General features: G+C 57.8%; 5 protein-coding genes across 5 annotated transcripts; 3 read left to right on the forward strand and 2 right to left on the reverse strand.

The window, feature by feature from the left end:
- Positions 1-1219: 1219 nt before the first annotated feature.
- Positions 1220-5444, forward strand: F5144DRAFT_491521 (uncharacterized protein; the record flags this gene model as incomplete). The annotated part of the gene is made up of 7 exons (XM_066785868.1): positions 1220-1401; positions 1455-1472; positions 1656-2803; positions 3363-4144; positions 4339-4503; positions 4691-4761; positions 4814-5444. The coding sequence occupies 7 exons, from the start codon at positions 1220-1222 to the stop codon at positions 5442-5444; spliced, it is 2997 nt and encodes a 998-aa protein (XP_066643870.1).
- Positions 5445-5631: 187 nt separating this feature from the next.
- F5144DRAFT_621431 (uncharacterized protein) lies at positions 5632-7096 on the reverse strand. Its single transcript, XM_066792062.1, has 2 exons — positions 6855-7096; positions 5632-6658 (listed from the first exon to the last, which is right to left on the reverse strand). Exons 1-2 carry the CDS (start codon positions 6995-6997, stop codon positions 5701-5703), a joined length of 1101 nt encoding a protein of 366 aa, XP_066643871.1. The 5' UTR covers positions 6998-7096; the 3' UTR covers positions 5632-5700.
- Positions 7097-8607: 1511 nt separating this feature from the next.
- F5144DRAFT_593432 (beta-lactamase-like protein) lies at positions 8608-9690 on the forward strand (the record flags this gene model as incomplete). The annotated part of the gene is made up of 3 exons (XM_066790463.1): positions 8608-9082; positions 9184-9289; positions 9369-9690. The coding sequence occupies 3 exons, from the start codon at positions 8608-8610 to the stop codon at positions 9688-9690; spliced, it is 903 nt and encodes a 300-aa protein (XP_066643872.1).
- A 1346-nt stretch (positions 9691-11036) lies between these two features.
- On the reverse strand, positions 11037-13806 carry F5144DRAFT_261199 (uncharacterized protein). The gene is made up of 4 exons (XM_066783539.1): positions 13391-13806; positions 13179-13337; positions 13087-13132; positions 11037-13042 (listed from the first exon to the last, which is right to left on the reverse strand). The coding sequence occupies exons 1-4, from the start codon at positions 13669-13671 to the stop codon at positions 11156-11158; spliced, it is 2373 nt and encodes a 790-aa protein (XP_066643873.1). The 5' UTR covers positions 13672-13806; the 3' UTR covers positions 11037-11155.
- A 3335-nt stretch (positions 13807-17141) lies between these two features.
- On the forward strand, positions 17142-19479 carry F5144DRAFT_534528 (uncharacterized protein; the record flags this gene model as incomplete). Its single annotated transcript, XM_066787016.1, has 4 exons — positions 17142-17573; positions 17624-17719; positions 17777-18435; positions 18544-19479. Coding segments are annotated over exons 1-4 (1809 nt in total), but the record flags the coding sequence as incomplete, so codon positions are not given.
- Positions 19480-20033: the final 554 nt, after the last annotated feature.

Consider the following 20033-nt stretch of genomic DNA (forward strand, 5'->3'; position numbering starts at 1 on the left):
TCGAGCTCACTGCGGGCTTGAGTGAGCTCCTCTCGCGCCTGTGCCAGCTCTTGAGTCAGCTGGGCCGTCATTTTGGCGATCTCCTCTGCCATATGGTCCTTAAGTTTTTTGAATTCCGTCTGAATTTCTGCTTTCATGATGTTCAATTTGTTGTTAAAGTCATGATCCACGGTTTGTTCTGATTCTCGGGTCTCGTCCCTCGCCTCATCGGCTGCTGCAACCCGGATGGTGCGATTCTTGTGATTTCTCGGCATTTTCTCAATGTTGCTTTCCTCTTCCCAGTCCATATCTTCTTGTAGCTTTGACTCTATCGCCCTTCTCGTCTTCACCTTCTTTCGCTGGGGGCGGCGTTGTCCCGCTCCTGGAGTTCCGGAATCGCCTCTCATGACGTCGATGACGTTTGAACCACCGCGCGCCGCACCAGGCATCTGGAAAAGACAAAATCTTCCACCGGATGTCTCAAAATAAAAGAAGTCGTTTTAGATCTCGGTTAGGATAGGGGACAAAATTATGTCAATCTCCCAGCCGTCACAAGCACAGGTCTGTGGTGGAGTTTTTGGTATCGGTGGTGGTGGAAGTGGTGTTGGCGTTGATGGAGGCGCGGGGCACTGTTCTGTTAGATGCATATTTAGCGATTACATTAGCATTTGGAATTACGTAATCCGCGCGGACCCGCGCACCTAGTGGGAGCCATGAGCGGCCCGGCGGGGCGACGTGGGCGACAAGCTTGGGACTACAAAATAAGTGGGATCGTCCTGGCCCAGGTGCGCCGGGATCTCTGCATACAACGTTTCACTGCTGGATTTCAAGATGGGTAAACTCGTAAACTTACTATGATAAAAAGCCAATGGAATCCAAGTCCTCAAGGTGCTCTTCTGCCAGTTTCGAGAGCAATTTACCTGATACAATCCTCTCCGTCTCTCGGATCGTACCTTCCCCTTGCAGTCCAATTTCAACTTCACCCAGGTTTTATGTAGCTAAGCTAGGCAGGAGCTGGAAGATGGCTGTGCAATATTCCTGCCATAATAGGTACCCGTGGGCCTTCTCGAGTCCCCTGACAACTCACCATACTTGTGGTTATCCGCTCTTTCCCTCATCGTCTGCAGTTAATAGTGACACTCGCTCTTCAAGCGTTTTCTTCTCTCTTTTCTAACCTCTTCGGTGGATATTAAGCAAGGTTAGTTCCCTAAGTTGGAAAGTTCGACTTCCAAGACCAAGTATGGCCGCCCTCTCTCTAGACGACTTCTTGCGGCCCTTGGCTATCGACATCGACACTGTTATAGAACTCTCGCATGAGTTGGAATCGACCTTCCGTCATTTATCTGCCGAGTCCTCAGATCAATTTTTACCGACTCCGATATCCGAGTCCGTCTTGCGTCCTACTACGAGAGACCATGGCCGGTGGGTCTCCCAACGCCGGCATGCATCGTGTCACCAAGCCTAACATGCTGCAGATTCCTCGCCATAGATATGTAAGGCATCCAAAACCATCCCGAGTTCCCCACTGACTTCTCTAGCGGCGGGTCGAACCTGCGTGTCGGTTTTGTTGAGCTATTTGCGGGGGAAGATGCAACAGAGGATGGCCACCAGCTGAATCGTCTCCTTGAGCAATCATGGCCCATTCAGGAGTACCTGAAGAGTCAAAATTCGGAAAGTCTGTTCTCCTGGATAGGTGAGGAGGTCGCTCAGGTGGTGCGCAAGGGCTGTGAAACCTTGGCTGTCTCCCGTACCGCTGAACTTCCCATGGGGGTGACCTTCAGCTTTCCCATGCAGCAGAAGTCGCTCTCCAAGGCAATTCTCATGCCTATGGGCAAGGGTTTTGCAGTCACGTCCAACCTGGACCTGGGCGAGCACCTCACGGTGGGCTATGAAAAGCACCGGACCGCCGACATGCCGCCCATCCGGATTGCAGCTATTGCGAATGACGCCGTGGCAACTCTCGTGTCTTTCATTTACCAGTTCCCAGTTCGAGCGCACCGGAAGGCTGCCATGGGATTGATCGTTGGCACTGGTTGCAACGCCACGCTTCCTCTAAAGTTGAGCACCCTGCACGAAAGCAAACGGCCGGCCTCCATCAGTATCGTGCCCGGCCAGGAGGTCGCAGATGTTAAGATTGCCGTCAATACCGAATGGAGCATCAGGGGCACAACACCTCCCCTCCGGAAACTCGGCCTCATCAGCCGGTGGGACATGGAACTGGACCAGGCTGGCGAAATCCCCGGGTTCCAGCCACTCGAGTACATGACTGCCGGGAGATACCTGGGCGAACTGGCCCGCCTCATATTCTTCGATTACTATGGGACTGTTCTGGGTTTACCGGTCAGCCTCCTGCCAAACAAACTACATGAAAGATTTGGCCTCCCAACCACCTTCATTAGCCACCTTCACCCCGAGAGCACAAGGGGGCCAATGCTCCAGCAGCTCGAGAGAGAGTTTACGCCAGGAGACTCGTCGTTTCGGTGGACGGCCGAGCTGGCCAACGCCCTCTACCGCATCGCGAAGGCCATCCAGGTCCGGGCCGCCGGCATCATCGCCGCCTCGACTGTGGGGCTCTTGCGGTGTGCCGAAGAAATACCCGAGCCAGGCGCTGAGAAAACAGGCGCCGAGCAGACGGTGCTCTCCGTTGGCTACACGGGTGGTTGCATACAACATTTCCAGAATTACTTGGGTGACACGCAAAGGCTCATCGACGAAGTTCTAGACCGCCAGTTCGGTGCACAAGCGCCGGTCAAGGTCGTTCTGACTCCCTGCCACGATGGCGGCATCACCGGAGCCGGCATACTGGTTCCTGCCGCGCTGGCGAGTCACAGCACATAACCTCTGTGTCATAATCATCCCCCCACGTAGCATCTTGATTCAACAGCCGCCTATGAGATACGCTGCACACGCTGGTTTTGAAACGAAATACGACAGACTGTGTCATGAATGATCGGACTTTGGATCGCCCCGCACAGTTGCCTCGGAAACAAGGTGGCCCATCGTGACCGAGCTTTTATGGCTAAGCACTTGGATGGCTATAACTAGTTATGGCTGCATTTCTGCATGCACGCCGCATGCCGCACACCGGCGCTAATGAAGCGGGAATATGCTGCACACCCCGCCGTTGCATCCACCCGGGAGCGAGTCCCCACCCAGCTCGCGATTGGGGACAACAATATGCAAGGATCCGATGAACACCGGCTTGCCCAGACAGGAAGGCTGGGGGACGCGGACCGAACATCGGAAGGATTAGGTGCACCGGGCGGGACGAGGCAGCAGGTCGAAGGAGTCATCGGCCTTTTTCACAGATATAGCGAATGCCAAACTCACCTCGGTCTCTTGTATACCCAGCTGAGCTTTTCCACCAAACTAACTGATCAAAGGAAGGCGAGAATTGGCAATGACGACCGAGAGAACAGATACCACGCATCCGGACTCCATGTCGGGTGCCGACCCGATCCCCAGCCGCAGCCGGCCGTCCCGTCGCCGAGATGATGACTCCGGCAGTGAAGACATGGACCCTAACCAGTTTGACGTGTTGCTCTCACGGTCTGTTCAGTCTGCCGCGCCGTTTCTGGAGCCCGAGTCCTTCCAGCACAGTATGCTACGGAACACTCGGGTCCAAAGTCGTAGCAGGAGCCGGCGCCGCGACGCCAGCCCCTATCGTGGCCGGCACCAGCCAAGTACTCCTCGTGCGGTTGCTAAACCCTTAGAGGGCGAAGCCATCCTCGACGAGGAAACTCCCCTTTTGAGCCCCGCCGAAGATCTCGATGATATCTCCAAGAGCAAAAACCCTTACCTCGGCGGCATCTCAGTCGCCCGCTTCTGGCTGCTCTTTCTCCAGATCAACGCCAGCTACTTCATCGCCTGCTTTGACGGCACCATCATGGCGTCGAGCCACCCCGTGATCACCTCGTACTTTGGGAGCAGTAACTCGGCCTCGTGGCTCTCGACCGCGTTTTTGTTAACGTCGACCAGTTTCCAGCCCGTCCTCGGTGGTTTATCAGATGCGGTTGGGCGGAAGGCCCCGTACGTAATCACGACTGCCGTTTTCCTGTTTGCGACGGTGTGGTGTGCGCTTGCGCAAAGCATGACGAGTTTTATTATTGCCCGGGCCGTGTGTGGGTTCGGAGCTGGCGGGATGATGACGCTTGGAAGCATCATTGTGAGCGATACCGTGCCGATCGAGTGAGCAAGCCCCTCGTCGACTTTATGGACATAAGGACTGACTTGGATAGGATTCGTGGTGCCTTCCAGTCATACGTGAACATGACCTACGGTCTCGCCTCGATGTTGGGTGCGGCTTTGGGGGGTGCAATGGCGGATTATCTCGGCTGGCGCTGGGAATTCGGCGTGCAGGTGCCGATTATCGTGATCTGTCTCGTTGTCGCCATCGTCGTCGTCCCAAGTGATCTGGGCTTAAATGGAAACAAGAAGCAGACGTTGCGCGAGGCCATGCGCACGTTTGACTTCAAGGGCTCCATCCTGCTGTCCAGCTCTGTCACGTCCCTCATCCTGGGTTTGGTAAGTCTCCTAACCTAGATTTGAGCTTCTGTCGCTAATAATTCAGAACCTCGGCGGAAACGTGCTTCCCTGGTCGCATCCCTTCGTTATCGCCTCGCTCATGGGCTTCGCCGTGTTCTTTCCTCCGTTTATCTACGTCGAGACTCGCGCCGTCAAGCCCATCATGCCGCTCCACCTTATTTCCAAGTCGCCGCACATGAACCTGATCTTCTCTAACCACATCACTGCTCTCACCTCCAACGCCATCCTGTTCAATGTGTAAGCCCCCTTCTATCCTCAACACACTAGTAGCTATCTAATCCCAACCCAGACCCCTCTTCTTCCAGGGAGTCCTCCTCACCAGCGCCACAACGTCAGGCTTCCGCCTCGTCGTCTCCTCCGGCATGGCGTCCGCCGCGGGCACCGCAACGGGCTTCCTCATCAGCTACACCCGCCGCCTCAAATGGCCCCTCGTCCTGGGCACCTCGCTCGGCGTCGTCGGCGCCCTGTGCCTGACCTCCATGCAGCGCGGCTGGCCCGCCCTCTTCTACATCCTCTGCCTCCTGCCGGGCGCGGCGGGCTCGGGGTTCCAGTTCCCCGGCACCTTCATGGCCCTGCTGACCGTCAGCGAGCAGCGGGAGCAGGCCGTCGCGACGAGCACGCTGATGCTGTGGCGGAGCCTGGGGCAGGTGCTCGGCGTGGCGTGCAGCTCGCTGGTGGTGCAGAACGCGCTGTGGTATTATCTGGACGAGCTGGTCAAGGGGCCGGAGAAGGAGGCCGTCGTGGCGCTGGTGCGGAAGTCGGTGGAGGCGATCCGGGACTTGCCGCGCGAGTATCGGGAGTCGGTGGTGCAGAGCTATGAGGCGTCGTTAAGAATTACGTTTATGCTATGCTCGGTGTTGACGGTGGTGGCGTTTTTGTTGGTCGTGCCGCTGAGGTTGCCGAGGTTGGGGAAGAAATAGGGGGTGTCAAGGGCGCTTACGGGTCAAAGTAATGTCATACAAAAATGAAAGAGCTAGCTAGCTACTGACGGGATATGTTCGAATGGATTATGATGCCTGGACGGAATGATGAGAAAGTGAAGAGGTAATATATGTGCAGGACTTCCCTAAGAGGTCCCGGGACTTGCAATAAGTACAGGTAAGGACAAAAATATGTACATGGTGAAAGTCACGCCCCTTTTAAAGGCTCCTTGAATCCCGAGACATCAGCCATGTCTCAATCCATCAACAACCCTGTCAACCCGCCCGCACCAAATATGGCAGCCGCCGTCAAGAAGCTGGAGATAGACATCAGCGAGAGCCCGCTGATGCCATGCCCCGACGTACACCCGCCGGCCATCCGCGCCCCAAACACAATCAGAAACCCGCCCAACACAGACTTCACGGGCGAGATGGCCACGTCGGTAACCGGCCTCAGCACGGGCACGGCTTGCGAGATCAGCCAGGCGCCGCCCACCATCCCCAGCGAGAACAGCACGTTGGCGTACTTCCTCGACCCCCACACCCAGCCGCCCAGCTCCTCGAACGCCGTCGAGGCGCCCAGCAGCGTCCCCCTCAGCACCATCGACACCAGCTGCGCCGCGGCGATGGCCAGTCCCGCCAAGTACGGCGGTATCCCGCGCTGTTCGCCCGCGCGCGCGTTGGTGTACTTGACGGACGCCGCGATCGCCGCCACCAGCACCGCTTCCAGCCCGACAAGCAACGCTCCCCGGCTCACTCCCAGTGCCTCGTACAATGTCTCGACCGGCTTTGACTTCCCCTCTCCCGCTCCCACCCCGTCACCACCAGCAGCCCCCGCAACACCCCCCTTATCAGCACCAACAGTACCATAACCACCACCACCAACAGAACTGCCAGAACCAACAGCACACGCCCCCCCCTCCTTCTTCCCCCTTGCAAGCCCCGCCCACGCCACCCCCCCCAACACCGCCCCCAACAGCGCATACCTCCCCGAGGTAACCCCCACACCGAGCTGGGCGAGTACTGTTCCGGGGCAGGCGCCGGACACGGCCATGCCGATGCCGAGGAGGGAGCCGCCGAGGATGTTGCCGCTGTAGAGAGTGAGGCCAGTAGGGGAGGTGGGGCAGGTGGTGGGGGAGAAGGTGGTGAGGGTGGAGGGGGGGCGCGGGGGGAGGGTGGTCAGGTGGAGGGTTTGGAAGGTTGTTACTAGGAGGCTGGGTGGGAGAGAGGGTTAGTTTAGCTTTGTTTGGGGGTTGGGGGGTTGTTTGGGATTTGTGTTTAGTTCAGGTGGGATGGGGGGTAGGGGTTGGGGTTGGATTAGGGGGTTGCGTGGAGGGGAAAAGGGGAAAGGGGAAAGGGGATAGGGGAACAACAATTGGGAGGGAGGAAGAGGAGAGAAGGGAGACATACGTGCTGCCCGCGGCGGCGGAGAGAAAGGTCTGCAGCATGGTAAAGTCGGTAAAGTTGAACTGGGCGAGGATGATATCTGGGGCGTAGACGCCGCCAGTGGTGAGGGCGGCGCCCATGGCGGCACCTGTCAGAACGTTGTTCATTGTGGAGGGTTTGGTGTTGGTCAAGGTGATCAACTAAAGCAACTACCGTAGCTATTGATATTGTGATGATTTGAAGGAGTGTACGAAGTAGATACAACTATATACAAACTAGCGCCCACCACAAACGCCACGGCCTGCACTCTTAAATCTCCGAGCTTCCCACACTAGACTAAACATGCTTCCAGGTTCAGGGATGGCGGGCTGAAAGCTGTCCACGGATCAAAGGGATGTTCGGCCACCACTCACCGGCAGGGGTGGCGTTTAGTGCCATCTCGTCGAAAGATTACGAATCAGGAATCAAGGTGTCGGGATTCATGGGTAAGGGTTAGTTAGGTTAGAGGTGAGTGAAATCTTTGGGTGCTAGTTAGTGTAGTGTAGTGCGCTCCGCCGTGGTGAAGTGGCACAGTGGGTTAGTGCAGCCGACGGTCCGACGGTGATCGGTGATCAGTGCCTTAGCAAGCATGGAACATGGAAGGAAGGAATGTGAGGAACTCGCCGAGGTGGTGTGGGCTACCTGGCTGAGCCTGGCTGAGTGCCTTTGCAATCTGTTATCTGGTGTAAAATATCCCCGAAGGAAAGAACCATCCCCAAGTCCAAAGCCCGGATCCGGCCACCAGGGATCTTGGCTCCCGCACTTTCCTCGCGTACGCAAAGAGCCAAAGGAGGAAAGGCTTGAGAATTGGTTCGGGCTCGGGTTCGCTCCCAGGGCTGACCCGCCCCTCGGTAATTTCTAGGGGATTGGGGATGGGATTTCCCCAATTTTGGATGGTCGGCGAACTGCCAACCTTGGTTTTGAAAACCCACCCATCCCTTCGGGCTTCTTCATGGATCCCCAGATCGAAGCCCGGCGTCAAGTGGAGCCTGTTCGGGGACCCATAAATCCACGGCCCGTCCACGGCCTCACTGCGCGGCCCCATCCCCGGTCGCGGTTCTCGGTGCACCTTACCGCTCGCTACTGTGTTCGAAGTACGATGCCGCATTACGGAAGCCGTCGGGTTACACGGCATCGGCGACGAGCCGACATCCTAAGCCGCCGACGGAACATGGAAACACGAAACATGCTCAACGAACCCGAACCCTGGAGTCAAGGCCGACCATAACTCCATAACAACTATAACCATGACCATGGCCATGATGCCATGACGGTGGCAACCCTTTGTTATCGGCGAATCACACCGGAAACGGACACTTTTCGGGACGAACATGGCCGAGCGTCTCCATCCCCCTTCGTCCGCCTCCCATGATGATGATGCAGTGTGATGATGCCAACCCCTATCCCGTCGCTCACCCGTCCACTTCGACGGCTCTCGGTCTTTGTTGAGGCCAGCCGCCACCTTCATTGTCCCCGATCTCCCGGGGGATGGAGGTCGGCGACTTTGAACCAGCTCGCCGGAGATCATGCGGGACTACAGCCAAGGTGCCAGAAAACTGGCCCAAACCTGCGGACATATCTGACGTATGATGCTCGACCTCAACCATTGAGGAGTCAAAAAGCTAGGGGTTTATCTAGTCCGCTGTATCTACGCTCAACATTACATCTACAAGTCAAAAAATCCAAATCATTCCAAAATAAACATCCCGTTCAACCACTTGTGCCCCCAACTATCACCATGGAGCCCATCGTTCACACCGTCTTTGAGCCGCAGACCTCGACTTGGCAGTACGTTGTAGCCGACCCGTCCACCAAGGCCGCTGTCATCATCGATCCCGTCCTCGACTTTGACCCGGCCCGCAACGCCATTTCCACCAAGTCTGCCGATGACCTGCTTGCCCTGGTCCAGCAGGAGGGCTACACCGTCGAGCATCTCCTCGAGACACACGTCCACGCCGACCATCTGACGGCAGCAAAGTACCTTCAGACCCGGCTGGCCAAAGACGGGAAGAAGCCTGGAGTCGGTATTGGGAAGCGGATCGCTGAGGTCCAGGAGCGGTTTGGAAAGCGATATGGCATCGCAAAGGAGGAGTACGAGGGTGTCTTTGACAAGTTGCTAGAGGATGATGAGATCTTCCACGTGGGGGAACTCGAGGCGAAAGCTGTCCACTTGCCCGGACACACGCCAGATCACATGGGATACTTGATTGGGGGTGAGTCCTCCTGTCTCCTTATCACAAAGCTGCCCCTATTCCCCTAACTCAGGGCCGCGACCCCAAACACCCACTCGAAATGCGCAACCACCTTATTCCAGCCAGACTGCTAACGTCTCCAGGAAACATTTTCTGCGGCGACTCCATCTTCAACTCGGACGTCGGTTCCGCCCGCTGCGACTTCCCCGGCGGCAACGCCGACGACCTGTTAGTGCCTCTCCCTTTCCCCATCCATCCAACTCTACCAGAACCACTTATACTCACCCACCCACCCCAAAACCCACAGCTACCAAACCGCCACCAAACTCTTCACCCTCCCCCCCGCTTACAAGATCTACACCGGCCACGACTACCCGCCCAAGACCCCGCGCGCCACCCCGCAAGCCGCGTCGACCGTAGCCGAGCAGATGGCGCAGAACAAGCACCTCAAGTCGGGCACGTCGCAGGCCGACTTTGTCAGCTGGCGCACCGAGCGCGACGCGGGCCTGGCCGAGCCCAGACTGATTCATCAGGCCCTGCAGGTCAACATCCGCGCGGGCAGGCTGCCGCGCGATGGCCTGCTGCATGTGCCGGTGAAGGTGGAGGTGGAGGGGGTGGAGGGGTGGTGACATGCGAGGTGGTTGATCAAGTTGTAAGACACACACCAGGCCCGAACACCATCAGCTGTGGCGGTGTGTGTGTGCCAGTGTTTGTGTGTGTGTGTGATGGTTCCACGGGCGTAGAGTTCGTTACTTTGTACATAACTAGTTAGGTTACCTTAGTTACCGCATCTTTTTACCCAAATTCTCCAATATGCCCTGCCGGGTAATATGTGACAGCGCCCGAACCGGCGACCGACGCGGCGATCGCAAAGGCGAGAGCAACCAGCAACCAACAACCAACATGAACAACACCCGGTTGCGACCATCCGAAAAGCAGATGACCCCATTGCGGCCCCTCCCGTCCACCACCCACCACACCCACACACCCCCCCCCAGCTCTTAAACGAAATGAGACCCTATCTGTGCCCATCTAGCAAAAGCGCAACTATTGACACGTCGCGATCGCCCAACTGCAACCGTGTGCCTGTCCCCGGAGTCGTGCCGAGGCAAACATGCCGAGAACCCGGCACCAACAGCAGCTGGTGAGGAAATTAGTACCGTGCAGCTAGACGCTGGGAGCAACCACACAACACGACATGACTCGCGGGGCGTGAGACACAGGAACTGGGATGGTGTGATAGAGATTCATTCAATCTCAACTCATGTTGCTGCAGCAGCGCATCTTCGCCGGTCAGAGATGGGTGGGGGGAGTGTGTGACACAAACAGCAACAACCACCAAACCCGGACAGCCCCCAATTAGTTAGACTCTCCATCCACATCGAGGCATCCCTCCAACCCTCCAACGTTTGCTTGCCCTCTCCAATCTCCCAAATCCTCTCGCCCTTGCCTCCCATACAGTGTATACAGTAAAGACTGACTGACAATCCATCTATGCCCTGTTTCTCGCTCGACTCATGCATGCATATACTAAAAAGGAGTGACATGTCCATACTCAGCCTCAACGACGAGTACAGAACGGGGTATCTCGCAAAAAAATCTCAAAAAAAAAAGAATCCAAACAAACAAACGCCACATGCGGCATAAGACATTACACGTAAGGAGTGTCGTGAAGTGATGATGATCGTAAACCCCCGTTCCCGTTTCCCGCTTCCGTCTGCCCGTCTCACCCTGGGACTGAAATCTCGAGATCAAACAACTGCCACTGTGTAGAACACACCTGCGGCGTCCGACCCCAAACAATCCAAAAATGAGAACGGAACAGTAACCGATCCAATCCCATCCAAACCAAACCATTAATCCCCTGTGCACTTTTGAAACCCTCCCATCATCCCTCCCTTCACCCCCGGCCTCAAACACCCAGCCGAGGGCAGGGCGGATGAAATAAAACCAAACAAACAATCCATAACCCGCCCCCCCCCTCCCAAAAAACAAGATTAAGCATTAGAAGTGAAGCGCACAACAACAAACCTCAACCCCTGCCTCAGCTCACCCCCAACCCCAGCACCCCTAACCTCACTCATTTCATCTCATCTAAAGAAAGAACAGCGCAGCCACCAACCCAGCCAGGGCACTCCCCGCAAACCCGCCAGGTACAAGCCTGCCCGCCGCGCCCAAGGCAATCGAGCTGGTCGCCGGCAGGCCGGTGGTCGACGTCTGGAAGGTGGGCGTGCCAGTGGGGGTGGTCTCTCCTCCACCTCCGCCGCCACCACCGCCACCTCCACCACCGCCACCGTTGCCGTTACCGTCCCCGGTAGACGACGGGCCCGCAGACTCGGACGTCTCATCCGGCGGGGTTTCGGCGTCGGTGCCAGTGGGCTCGGGTTCCTCGCCGGTGGAGGTAGGTGTGGGGGTCGGGGTGACGGTGGGGGTGACGGTGGGCGAGGCCTCGGGCTCGCTGGACGACGGGGTGGGCTCGGGCTCGCCGGCGGTGGAGCTGGTGATGGGCACGGGGTCGGTCTCGGTGTTGGGCGGGGCCTGCGAGACGGTCGAGACGGGCGGCAGTTGGGTCACCTGGGTCTGCGGCGGCAGGTCGGTGGACGACACCTGCGACTGGGGCGGCTGGATGTCGCAGAAGCCCCAGGTCTCTTCGAACTGGTCGCCGACGTACTGGCGTAGTGTGAGTTCGAGGTCGAGGCTGTTAATGCTGATGCAGTCCATGCACCTCGCAGAGTAGCTCTTGAAAGGGGAATCATCCTCGCAGAGCTCGGGGACCAAGCCGATTTCCTGGCTCGCGCGGAAGGCGTTGTTGCAAACGTTGAAGCAGACTGCGGGGGTGATTGTCTCGTCGCGCTTCGAGAGGCGGAGGCTCCGGCCATAATGTCCCACGCTCGTGATGGTCGACGTCGGCTCGGGCGGGTAGTGAGTGATGTCGGTCTGCGACACCCAGTTGCCCGTTGTGATGGTTGTCTTCTTGCCATGGATCTTGGTGACGTACACTTCCTTGGCGAAGATATCGTAGCTCAGGCCAAAAGCGTTGGGGTTGAGATCAAAGTATCCTTCGACCGGGGGGTAGTAGCTGGTCTTGTTCTCCGGCCACTCCACGGGGTCAAAGTGCGGTGCCGGCTGGCAATACCTGGGGTCGCACAAGTAGTCCCGGCTCGGCGGGTCGGCCCACAGGTTGCAGCCCTGAGGCTTCGGCACGTTGCAGACAAATCCCGGGTCGCAGCCCCAGATCTGGCGTTGTGTCGTCTTGGCGCGCGGGACGGGGACCGAGTTCGTCGGAGCAGGGCATGTCGAGATCTCCCGCGTTACTGTCGACCCTGGAAGCGTGATGGTCACCGGCGGGAGGGTGGTGGTTGTCGTCTGGGTGACCGTGGGCCCGGGAATGACCGAGGTGATGACTTCCCCATCTTTGGTAACCGTGATGGTAATGGCAGGGAGGACCGTCGTGATGACGTCGGTGATGGTCGAGGCGGGAAGCGTCGTGACCTGTGTGATAGTATCCGTGAGGACGTTCGTGACAGTATCTACAAGGGTATTCGTGACAGTATCTCTCAAGGTATTTGTGACGGTGTTGGTGACAGTGTCCGTGATCTCCCTCACCGTCGTCAAGGTGCTGACGGTGGTGAATGTGGACACAGAAGTCGTGGTCACCACCGATGTCTCGGTCGTATAGATGGTCGTGCTGTCGGTTACCGTGACGGGATACGAACTGACAAGCGTCACGACCTCGGTCACCGTGGTGCTGCTTGTCAACGTTGTCGGCACCAACTCAGTGGTCGTGATCGTATCGGTCAAAGTCGTCGGTACTCTCACGGTTGTGGGAACCGTCGTAGGAATAACGGTGACGAAGGTCGTCACAAAAGTTTGAATGATGGTCTCGGTCTCGGTCGTTGTTGCCCACTTGGTGGTTGTGCTAACCTCGCATTCCTCGGGATATCCCTTGCAAACCGTTGTGGTTTCGGTAACGGGGTAAGACTGGGAGAGTTAGCTGGGTAGTTGGCACAGGCCGAGCAACTTACTGTTGTGTACGTGGAGAACTCGGTTGTGGTCAGGAACTCGGTGGTTCTGGTCTTGTCAGCGCGAAGTTGGCAATGGACTAACAAGCACTTACTCCTGTGTGACGGTTTCGGTGACCTCGATTTCGTTCGTTTGAGTTGTTGCCCAGCTGACAGTAGCAGTGACCTCAATCTCGTTGGTCTGGGTCGTCGCCCAGCTCACGGTGGCGGTCTCTGTGTCGGTGACTGTCAACGTCGAGGCCGGCTGAGTCTCGCTGCGCTACTGTTAGACGGGCGTGCACATGTAGTTCAGATTGGGATCGCATACGTTACGGTAGCCGTATGAGTCTTGGTCTCCGTCTCCGTGCATGTTGTGACCGAGGTGTGTGTCTTGGTCTCCGTCTTGGTATGCGTCTTCGTCTGAACGAGGGTGACCGTCTTGGTCTTGCAGCATCCAAAACACTCGGTATCGTAACCACCGTCCGGGACCTGCTTTGGTCCGTCCGAATCCCCCGTCTCGTTTTTCTTGGGGAAATGCGCCTCCGTCGCAATCGCAAGATGAACGAGGGACAAAGCCCCGAGGCCCTGTATGAGCCTCGTGAGAAGCATTGTGTTCTACGCTGGGCCAGACGCGACGAACGAGGGAAGTAGTGTCAGACCGGAGCGAGTGTGAGAGCAGCGAACGGGATGGGCAAAGGGCTCGGCGGAAGTCAAGAGAGGCTGCGGCGCCTGCCGAGCATATAAGGCTGGGTAAGCTCGGGGGGGTATGTCCTCAGAGCGGAAATGACCCAGCTGCGTGGAGGCTTGGCAGGGCAACAAGACCACAGCCCAGCGGAGCGAGCAAACACCTGCCGATGAGCGCCGTTGAGCAGTCCGGTCAATGGTAATAAATAGTATCCCCCTTGCTGGGCTTTCCTCGATCGGTATGGTTTCGAGTTTCGAGTTGACAAACCCGCGACTTTGTAGCAAAGCTACCGAGAAAAGAGAGGCAGCTCTCGAGAACAAAGAAACAGCTCAGAGAGCTCCCAGCCCTTGGGGAATCACACAATCCGCAGGAACTCGCGCGACGGGGAGGGTGTCCGGAATCAACGCACATCCCGCCTTTCCTATCATGGTAAGGTACAGCTGCCGGGGTGGGAGCTCTACCCTTGCTCGTGGGGACAACAACCTCACCCACCGCAGCCCAGTACCTGGGCATCTTGCCCCCCGCCCGGAAGACGGGAAGCCAATGGCGCGGGGTGATTATCCCTGCCAGCCGCAGGCCCGAACAAGTCTGGCAGGAGTTGCGGCACCGCACCACGACTCCCCTCCAAAGCTCATCCCAACGAGATGGCCATTGGGAGCATGCCGGATTGCTGTTGGCGATCTGCTGTCGGCGCGACCTGTTGTCCCGGTCCGGGACACTCTAGAGCCTCAATGGACATGCCGCGTGGCAAGCAGAACGAGGGATTAGCAGACCGACTCGAGGAGAGGAGCGAGCGAAATATTGCTGCCTTCCATCGCCTCCCGCACAGCACCCGGCGAGTTGAACGTTGCACCCTTGGCGGGGGTTGATGACTGGACAGGGACCGAAGACCAGGCTGGAACGCGGGTGCAATGATGAGTGGTCGGTCAAGCCCCGGGAGGCTGACTCGACGGCTTGACAGGCTCAACAGGCTGGCTCTCTTCTGGGTGGTCAGCCCCTCCTTCACGGGAACCCGGAAGCGGGAGAGCCTCTTTGAGCCACACCATCCAGTCGATAAATTTGCAGGGGTGAGCCAGTTTTTTGGTTCCCCCGCACTGAGATCGAATGGGAAGCATGGCGCGGCTGAGGATGGTCGCACTCAAAAATTATACGAACCCGGGTTCCTGAAAAATGATCATCTCTGATCCCACAGCAGCTGCTGTGGCTGCGGGACTCGGTTTCTCATTCTGGTTACTTTGAATCGTGACAGCAAACTCCCGGCAGCTGTACCTTGCAGGGCAACTCCCAACGGCATTTCCTTGCTGCTCGTTGCCAAAATTGATCAGCGAGCTAGCGTTGGCTGTTGGTACATACCTTGCACAGTGCAACAGCCACTGGAGTTAAAGAGACAAGAGACGTGGCTGGAGATCCGATGGATGATGGGGGATGGGCTGGGGGCTGCTTCGGAGTGGCGACCCAAACTCTCGTTTCTGCGCATTTTCGGGCCTTTCTTCCTGGTTCCTCCAAAAGTGGTGTGCCATTCAAAAATTCCACACTCCAGAAGAAGTTGTCAACTCGAGAGGAAGGCAAGAGGCAAGAGGAGGAAAGTCCAGGAGCGGTCGGCGGGGAGCTTGGGCTTCGGGAAGGCATCCCTGTCAGGAAGGAGCTTGGGCAGCTGGCGATCAGTGATTGGATGATCGCCCTCGCCCTTGCCAAGTGCAGTCTAGCCCTAGAAGGCGGAATGGCGCGAGACCCGTCTTGGTGGCCGGCAAGAGCGGGGCCTCCGCTGCCCCCAATGCAACCGTCTTCCTGCCCCGCTCTGGGCTTTTCTTCTTCCTCCGGAGCCTAGCAACGAGCCCGGTTGGGCATGCGGTAAACAGCCAACACCACGCACGAAAGCGAAAGACCAATGCGAATTCCGTCTGACGAGAGAGTGAGCACTAGCAGCGTATTGCACCACAGTATATTGCAATAAGGCTCCTTCACCAAGCTCGGAAAGCGCACAGAAAGCGCGCGGAAACCCAGACCACACCTTGACGGCGTCGCCGTCGCCGACGCAGGGCCCAGAACAGCAATCAATCCCCAAGTCAGCCTCGTGATGATTATCCATATCAAGGGGACGCGCACCGCGAAGCCGGAGAAACGATATTCGGCAGTTTGCCGCTTCGAGAATAGGACGGCGAGTGCGGGTGTGATTTCGTTCTGCGGGCAGGGCACGCAGCGTCACATTCACTCGAATGACAAGCCACCAACCAGCCGCAAGAAGACGACGCCTCGGCGCATTCAACTTGCGAATGGACCAACGCGCAACCCCCACCGTTTCTCTCGAGTGATGGATGAATGATGTTGAGGACATCGCCAGGTTGTTTTCTTTGTCCAGCCGAACCTCGAGAGCGGAGGCATTGACAGGCAGGGAACTCCCTGGCGTCGATCACATTGGGACCCTGATGCACAAGGCTGAGAGTGGGACATGGGACGAACCGCTTGTGGAGGCACCAAACATGTCAACCCTCACACTTGGTCGACCGCGGTTGTCCCTGACAGTCGGGGCATGAAGGGGTAAACCCAACACACACCACATCTTCCTTCGTTGTTTTTATCGCCATCGCTGCCGGGTGGAATCGGCCAACAAACCAGTGCTCGATCCAGAACCTTGCTCTCTCCTTGAGATGTCAGCCATTCTGGCAATGGGCTTCGGAGCACTGGGATCGGTTGAAATGGGTCGTCTCCCGTGTTGTGTGACGCGAAGTCCCGTCTGCCACGGTCGATAGCACCGAGCGCCATCTCGACTTCGCCCTCAGCCACTTCCAAGTTGCATCTAACATTGTTCCGGCTTGTTGAGTCGCCTAATCTGTATTTTGCAAGAATTTGCGGGTGTGACAAGCAAGCCGCTAACCGAGCAGCTCTAGGAACAATCTTCGGCATTGATGTCGATGAAGATTGCCACACAATGAAGTATTTGGCCGCACATGGCCGCCCGTTGGCAGTGTCGAGCTTTTGCATCTAGACCTTGAGTAGCACACATACTTCCTGCTGTGCAGCTTCATCCTAATTTTGGTCCAGTCCGAGGTGTTTGATATATGAGACGGCCGTTCAGTATGCAGTTCTATTCTAGGAGGCCGCTGGCGGCAGGGGATGGGATGCCCTGCCTACGCAGCTGTGGTGATCGTTGGCTCCATCCACGCTGCTTTGTACGTGCCAGTCTCAGCCAGTACGGAGTCCCTTCTCGTCGAGTTCCTTGCCACAGCCTGAGAGCCAAGCAACAGGCGGGCCAACCACCCAATGAGACGGCGATCGCTTTCAACAATGGTGGCTGACAGGGAAACGCAAACAAGGGTTCACCATTGGCTGACTCCCTGCGGGGTTCTTAGACCCGGCCCTGTCGAGCTTGGTGAGCCCGATTCCCCTTCGGTCCAGTATCATGCCCAGGTGGGTGGGCGGCACCCCGGTCCCTCGAGGCTTTTGTCTGGCCTTGTGCACAAAGACTGGCTGGCTTGCATGCTTCCATACCTCAAGCCATGTGTTTGCCCGTCCACTAGCCCGCAGGCTCGTGTTTTTGGATTGTTGCGGTTTCTCCTTGCTTGCCATCTCTGGTCATTTTCAGGAGGGTGACTAGTTCCCGGTAACTGCCAGCAAAGAACCTGGACAGATGCTGTGCCGGCAGCGCCGTCCTTGAATTTATTTTACTTGCGTCTTCCGTCTCTGCGTGACCTAGCGCCCGAAACCGCCATGTTCGGACCGGATCTCTTCGCGGTTTTGACAGTCTCGGCCTCGGCCGTCCTCGGCCAAGCAGTGTGGGAGTCCGACCAAATCAGCACGAGAATATGTCAATGGCAACAGCTTCGAGGTGGGCTTTGCCGCCAATATTATGTTTTTATTCTTTCTAACTCCACCCAGCGGCCGTCCTCCGGGACACAGTATACTTGGACGGCGGGAACCTATGGTGGGAACCTAAGTTCGCCGACGGCAGAACGGAGAGACCTGTAGACGATCGTGAGTATTTTACGGGGGATGTGCTGCTAAACAGAGATATATATTGATTCTCCGCAGGTAACCCGCTTGGCCACATGTACACCCTCAACTTCAGCACACCGTTTGATACAGCCGACAACATTTCGGCCATCCTGGGAGTACTCGAGACCGGAGGCGGAGATACCAACTCTCGTGCTCCGACTTACGAGGACGGTGCCCTCCTAGGCAATAATGCCGAGTTTTTCCTCTACGGCGGCCTGATGGGACGACCATACAGCACCCCGGACCCGCCAGGGAACGAGGTGCTATACTACGAAAAGTACCTGTATGGAGCAGATCGACCGTTCAGCCAGCCCTTCAATTTTAAGGCACTTGGGGGGAACATGACCCGCTACATCACCTCCGGGGGCGCTGCGAGCGCACCCTCCGAGAACCTGGCATGGTATTTTTCCGGGATGCGCTCTGCGACCTGGGGCAAGATCTATAAGCCGGGTAGCAACACCAACGGCTCGTTCGACGCCACCGAGGTGTCCAACACTCTCATCACGCTAGATATGGGGAGACAGCGGTTCGAAACCTTCAAAAATGTCACGCTGCCGCCGGGCATGGACGGTCGAGCAAACCCGGAACTCGTCTGGGTGCCCGTTGGCCGCCGCGGGATTCTTGTGTCCCTAGGGGGCGTCGTGTATCCCGATTTCGCCTCCACAGACGCGATATCAGCCAATGAGACAGTCAGCGTAAGTATTTCTATCCTATCTGATCTTGTATTTCGGCTCTGACCTGAATAGACACAAAAAAGCCCTGGGTTTATGTCGACTATCGACATTTATGACGTGGATAGCGAGAAATGGCACAGCCAGAAGACGGTCGGCGGCCCGGGTCAGCTCACCCGCGGTTGCGCCGTCGTCGCTCGTGCGCAGGATGGTTCAAGCTTCAACATCTACTATTACGGAGGCTACGATGGCCTGGATTCGAAGAAACCCTTTAGTAGCGATGTTTGGGTCTTGTCGTTGCCGTCGTTCACCTGGGTCAAGTTGGCGTCCGGTGGCGCAGATGGACGCGCCGGGCACAAGTGCGTCACGCCATACCCCGACCAGATGCTGGCCATCGGAGGCTACCAAGCCCTGGCGGCGACTGTCCCAAAATGCCTTGACGAGACAATCCGGGTGTTCAACCTCACGACCGGGAAATGGCTCACTCGGTATGACCCTGCGGTGTATGCCAACTACACCATTCCCAGCGCCGTCGTTGACAAGATCGGCGGATCCGGCACTGGGGGCGCCACGGCCACGGCCCCGAGCCCCTCGTGGGATGCGACAGAGCTTGCGGCTGTCTTCAAGGAACAATATCCGATGAGCAAGATCACGACATTCTACCCGTATGCCTCGGTCGGCCCGGTCAACAACACTAATCCAGATGTCCCGCCCCCCGACGACGGGGGCGATAGTGGAGGAGGCCTCCCCTCGTACCTCCCCCCGGTGCTCGGCGTCGTCCTGGGTCTAGTCTTCTTAACTATGGTAGCGGTTCTGATCCTCCTCTGGCGCCGCCGCAGACTACTGCGCCGCAACGCTACCGCCAGCGAAGCCGGCACCGAGGACACCAACGGCAACCGCATCGCCTCCTGGTTGCGCGGCCAGCCCACCGAGGTCAAGACACCGACCCTCACCAACTCGTCCGAGTATTTGCCTGTGAGCTCGACAGAGGTCGACAGCAGCGTCACCGGTGCCGCACCCCCGATGTCTATCGCCGAGATGATGGACACCGGGCAAATAGCTGAGCTGCCAGGTAACCCCTTCCCCCAACCCCCCCCCCCCAACCGACCCCCCACTAACCCCCTTTCCAAAGACAACTCCCACCCCGCCGAACTCCACTCCGCAGCCCTCTCCCCCACCGCCGCCGCGGCCGCCACCGCCTCCCTCAACAACAACACGCACTACCCCTCCACCCACCAAACCGACCACGCCTCCGTATCCGCAACCGCATCCGCACCCTCCCCCTCCCCCCCTCCCCACCCCACCCCACCCCCCATCCCCCCCGCCGCCGGCGAAATCGAATCCCCCATCTTCTACCGCCCGGACTCGGACGCCCTCGGCCGCGGCGCCACCAGCGCCACCACCTCCCCGACGGGCACCACCACCGCGGGGGCCTCCCCCATTGCCGGGATAACGACGTCGGGCTCGGGCCGTAGTAATAAGGTCCTCTCGGGCATCTCGAATCTGTCCGAGCGTGATCGCGCCCATTTGCGGCAGATTAGTGATACGACGGTGTCGTCGGTTACGACGGCGCCGGGGGCGGGGGGCGGTGTACAGGGGAATGGGAATGGAAACGGGAACGG

Source organism: Chaetomium tenue (genome assembly GCF_020726465.1).
Source record: "Chaetomium tenue strain MPI-SDFR-AT-0079 chromosome Unknown F5144scaffold_4, whole genome shotgun sequence".
Taxonomy (NCBI): domain Eukaryota; kingdom Fungi; phylum Ascomycota; class Sordariomycetes; order Sordariales; family Chaetomiaceae; genus Chaetomium; species Chaetomium tenue.

Bases quoted from the DNA above. Each gene is read 5' to 3' on its own strand.
- F5144DRAFT_621431 (XM_066792062.1), bottom strand. From the start codon at position 6,997: ATGAACAACGTTCTGACAGGTGCCGCCATGGGCGCCGCCCTCACCACT. The intron at 6,659-6,854 runs GTATGTCTCCCT...TCTCCCACCCAG, and splicing joins TCCGCCGCCGCGGGCAGCAC to CCTCCTAGTAACAACCTTCC.
- F5144DRAFT_261199 (XM_066783539.1), bottom strand. From the start codon at position 13,671: ATGCTTCTCACGAGGCTCATACAGGGCCTCGGGGCTTTGTCCCTCGTT. The intron at 13,338-13,390 runs GTATGCGATCCC...ACAGTAGCGCAG, and splicing joins ACTCATACGGCTACCGTAAC to CGAGACTCAGCCGGCCTCGA. The intron at 13,133-13,178 runs GTAAGTGCTTGT...TGACAAGACCAG, and splicing joins ACCGAAACCGTCACACAGGA to AACCACCGAGTTCCTGACCA.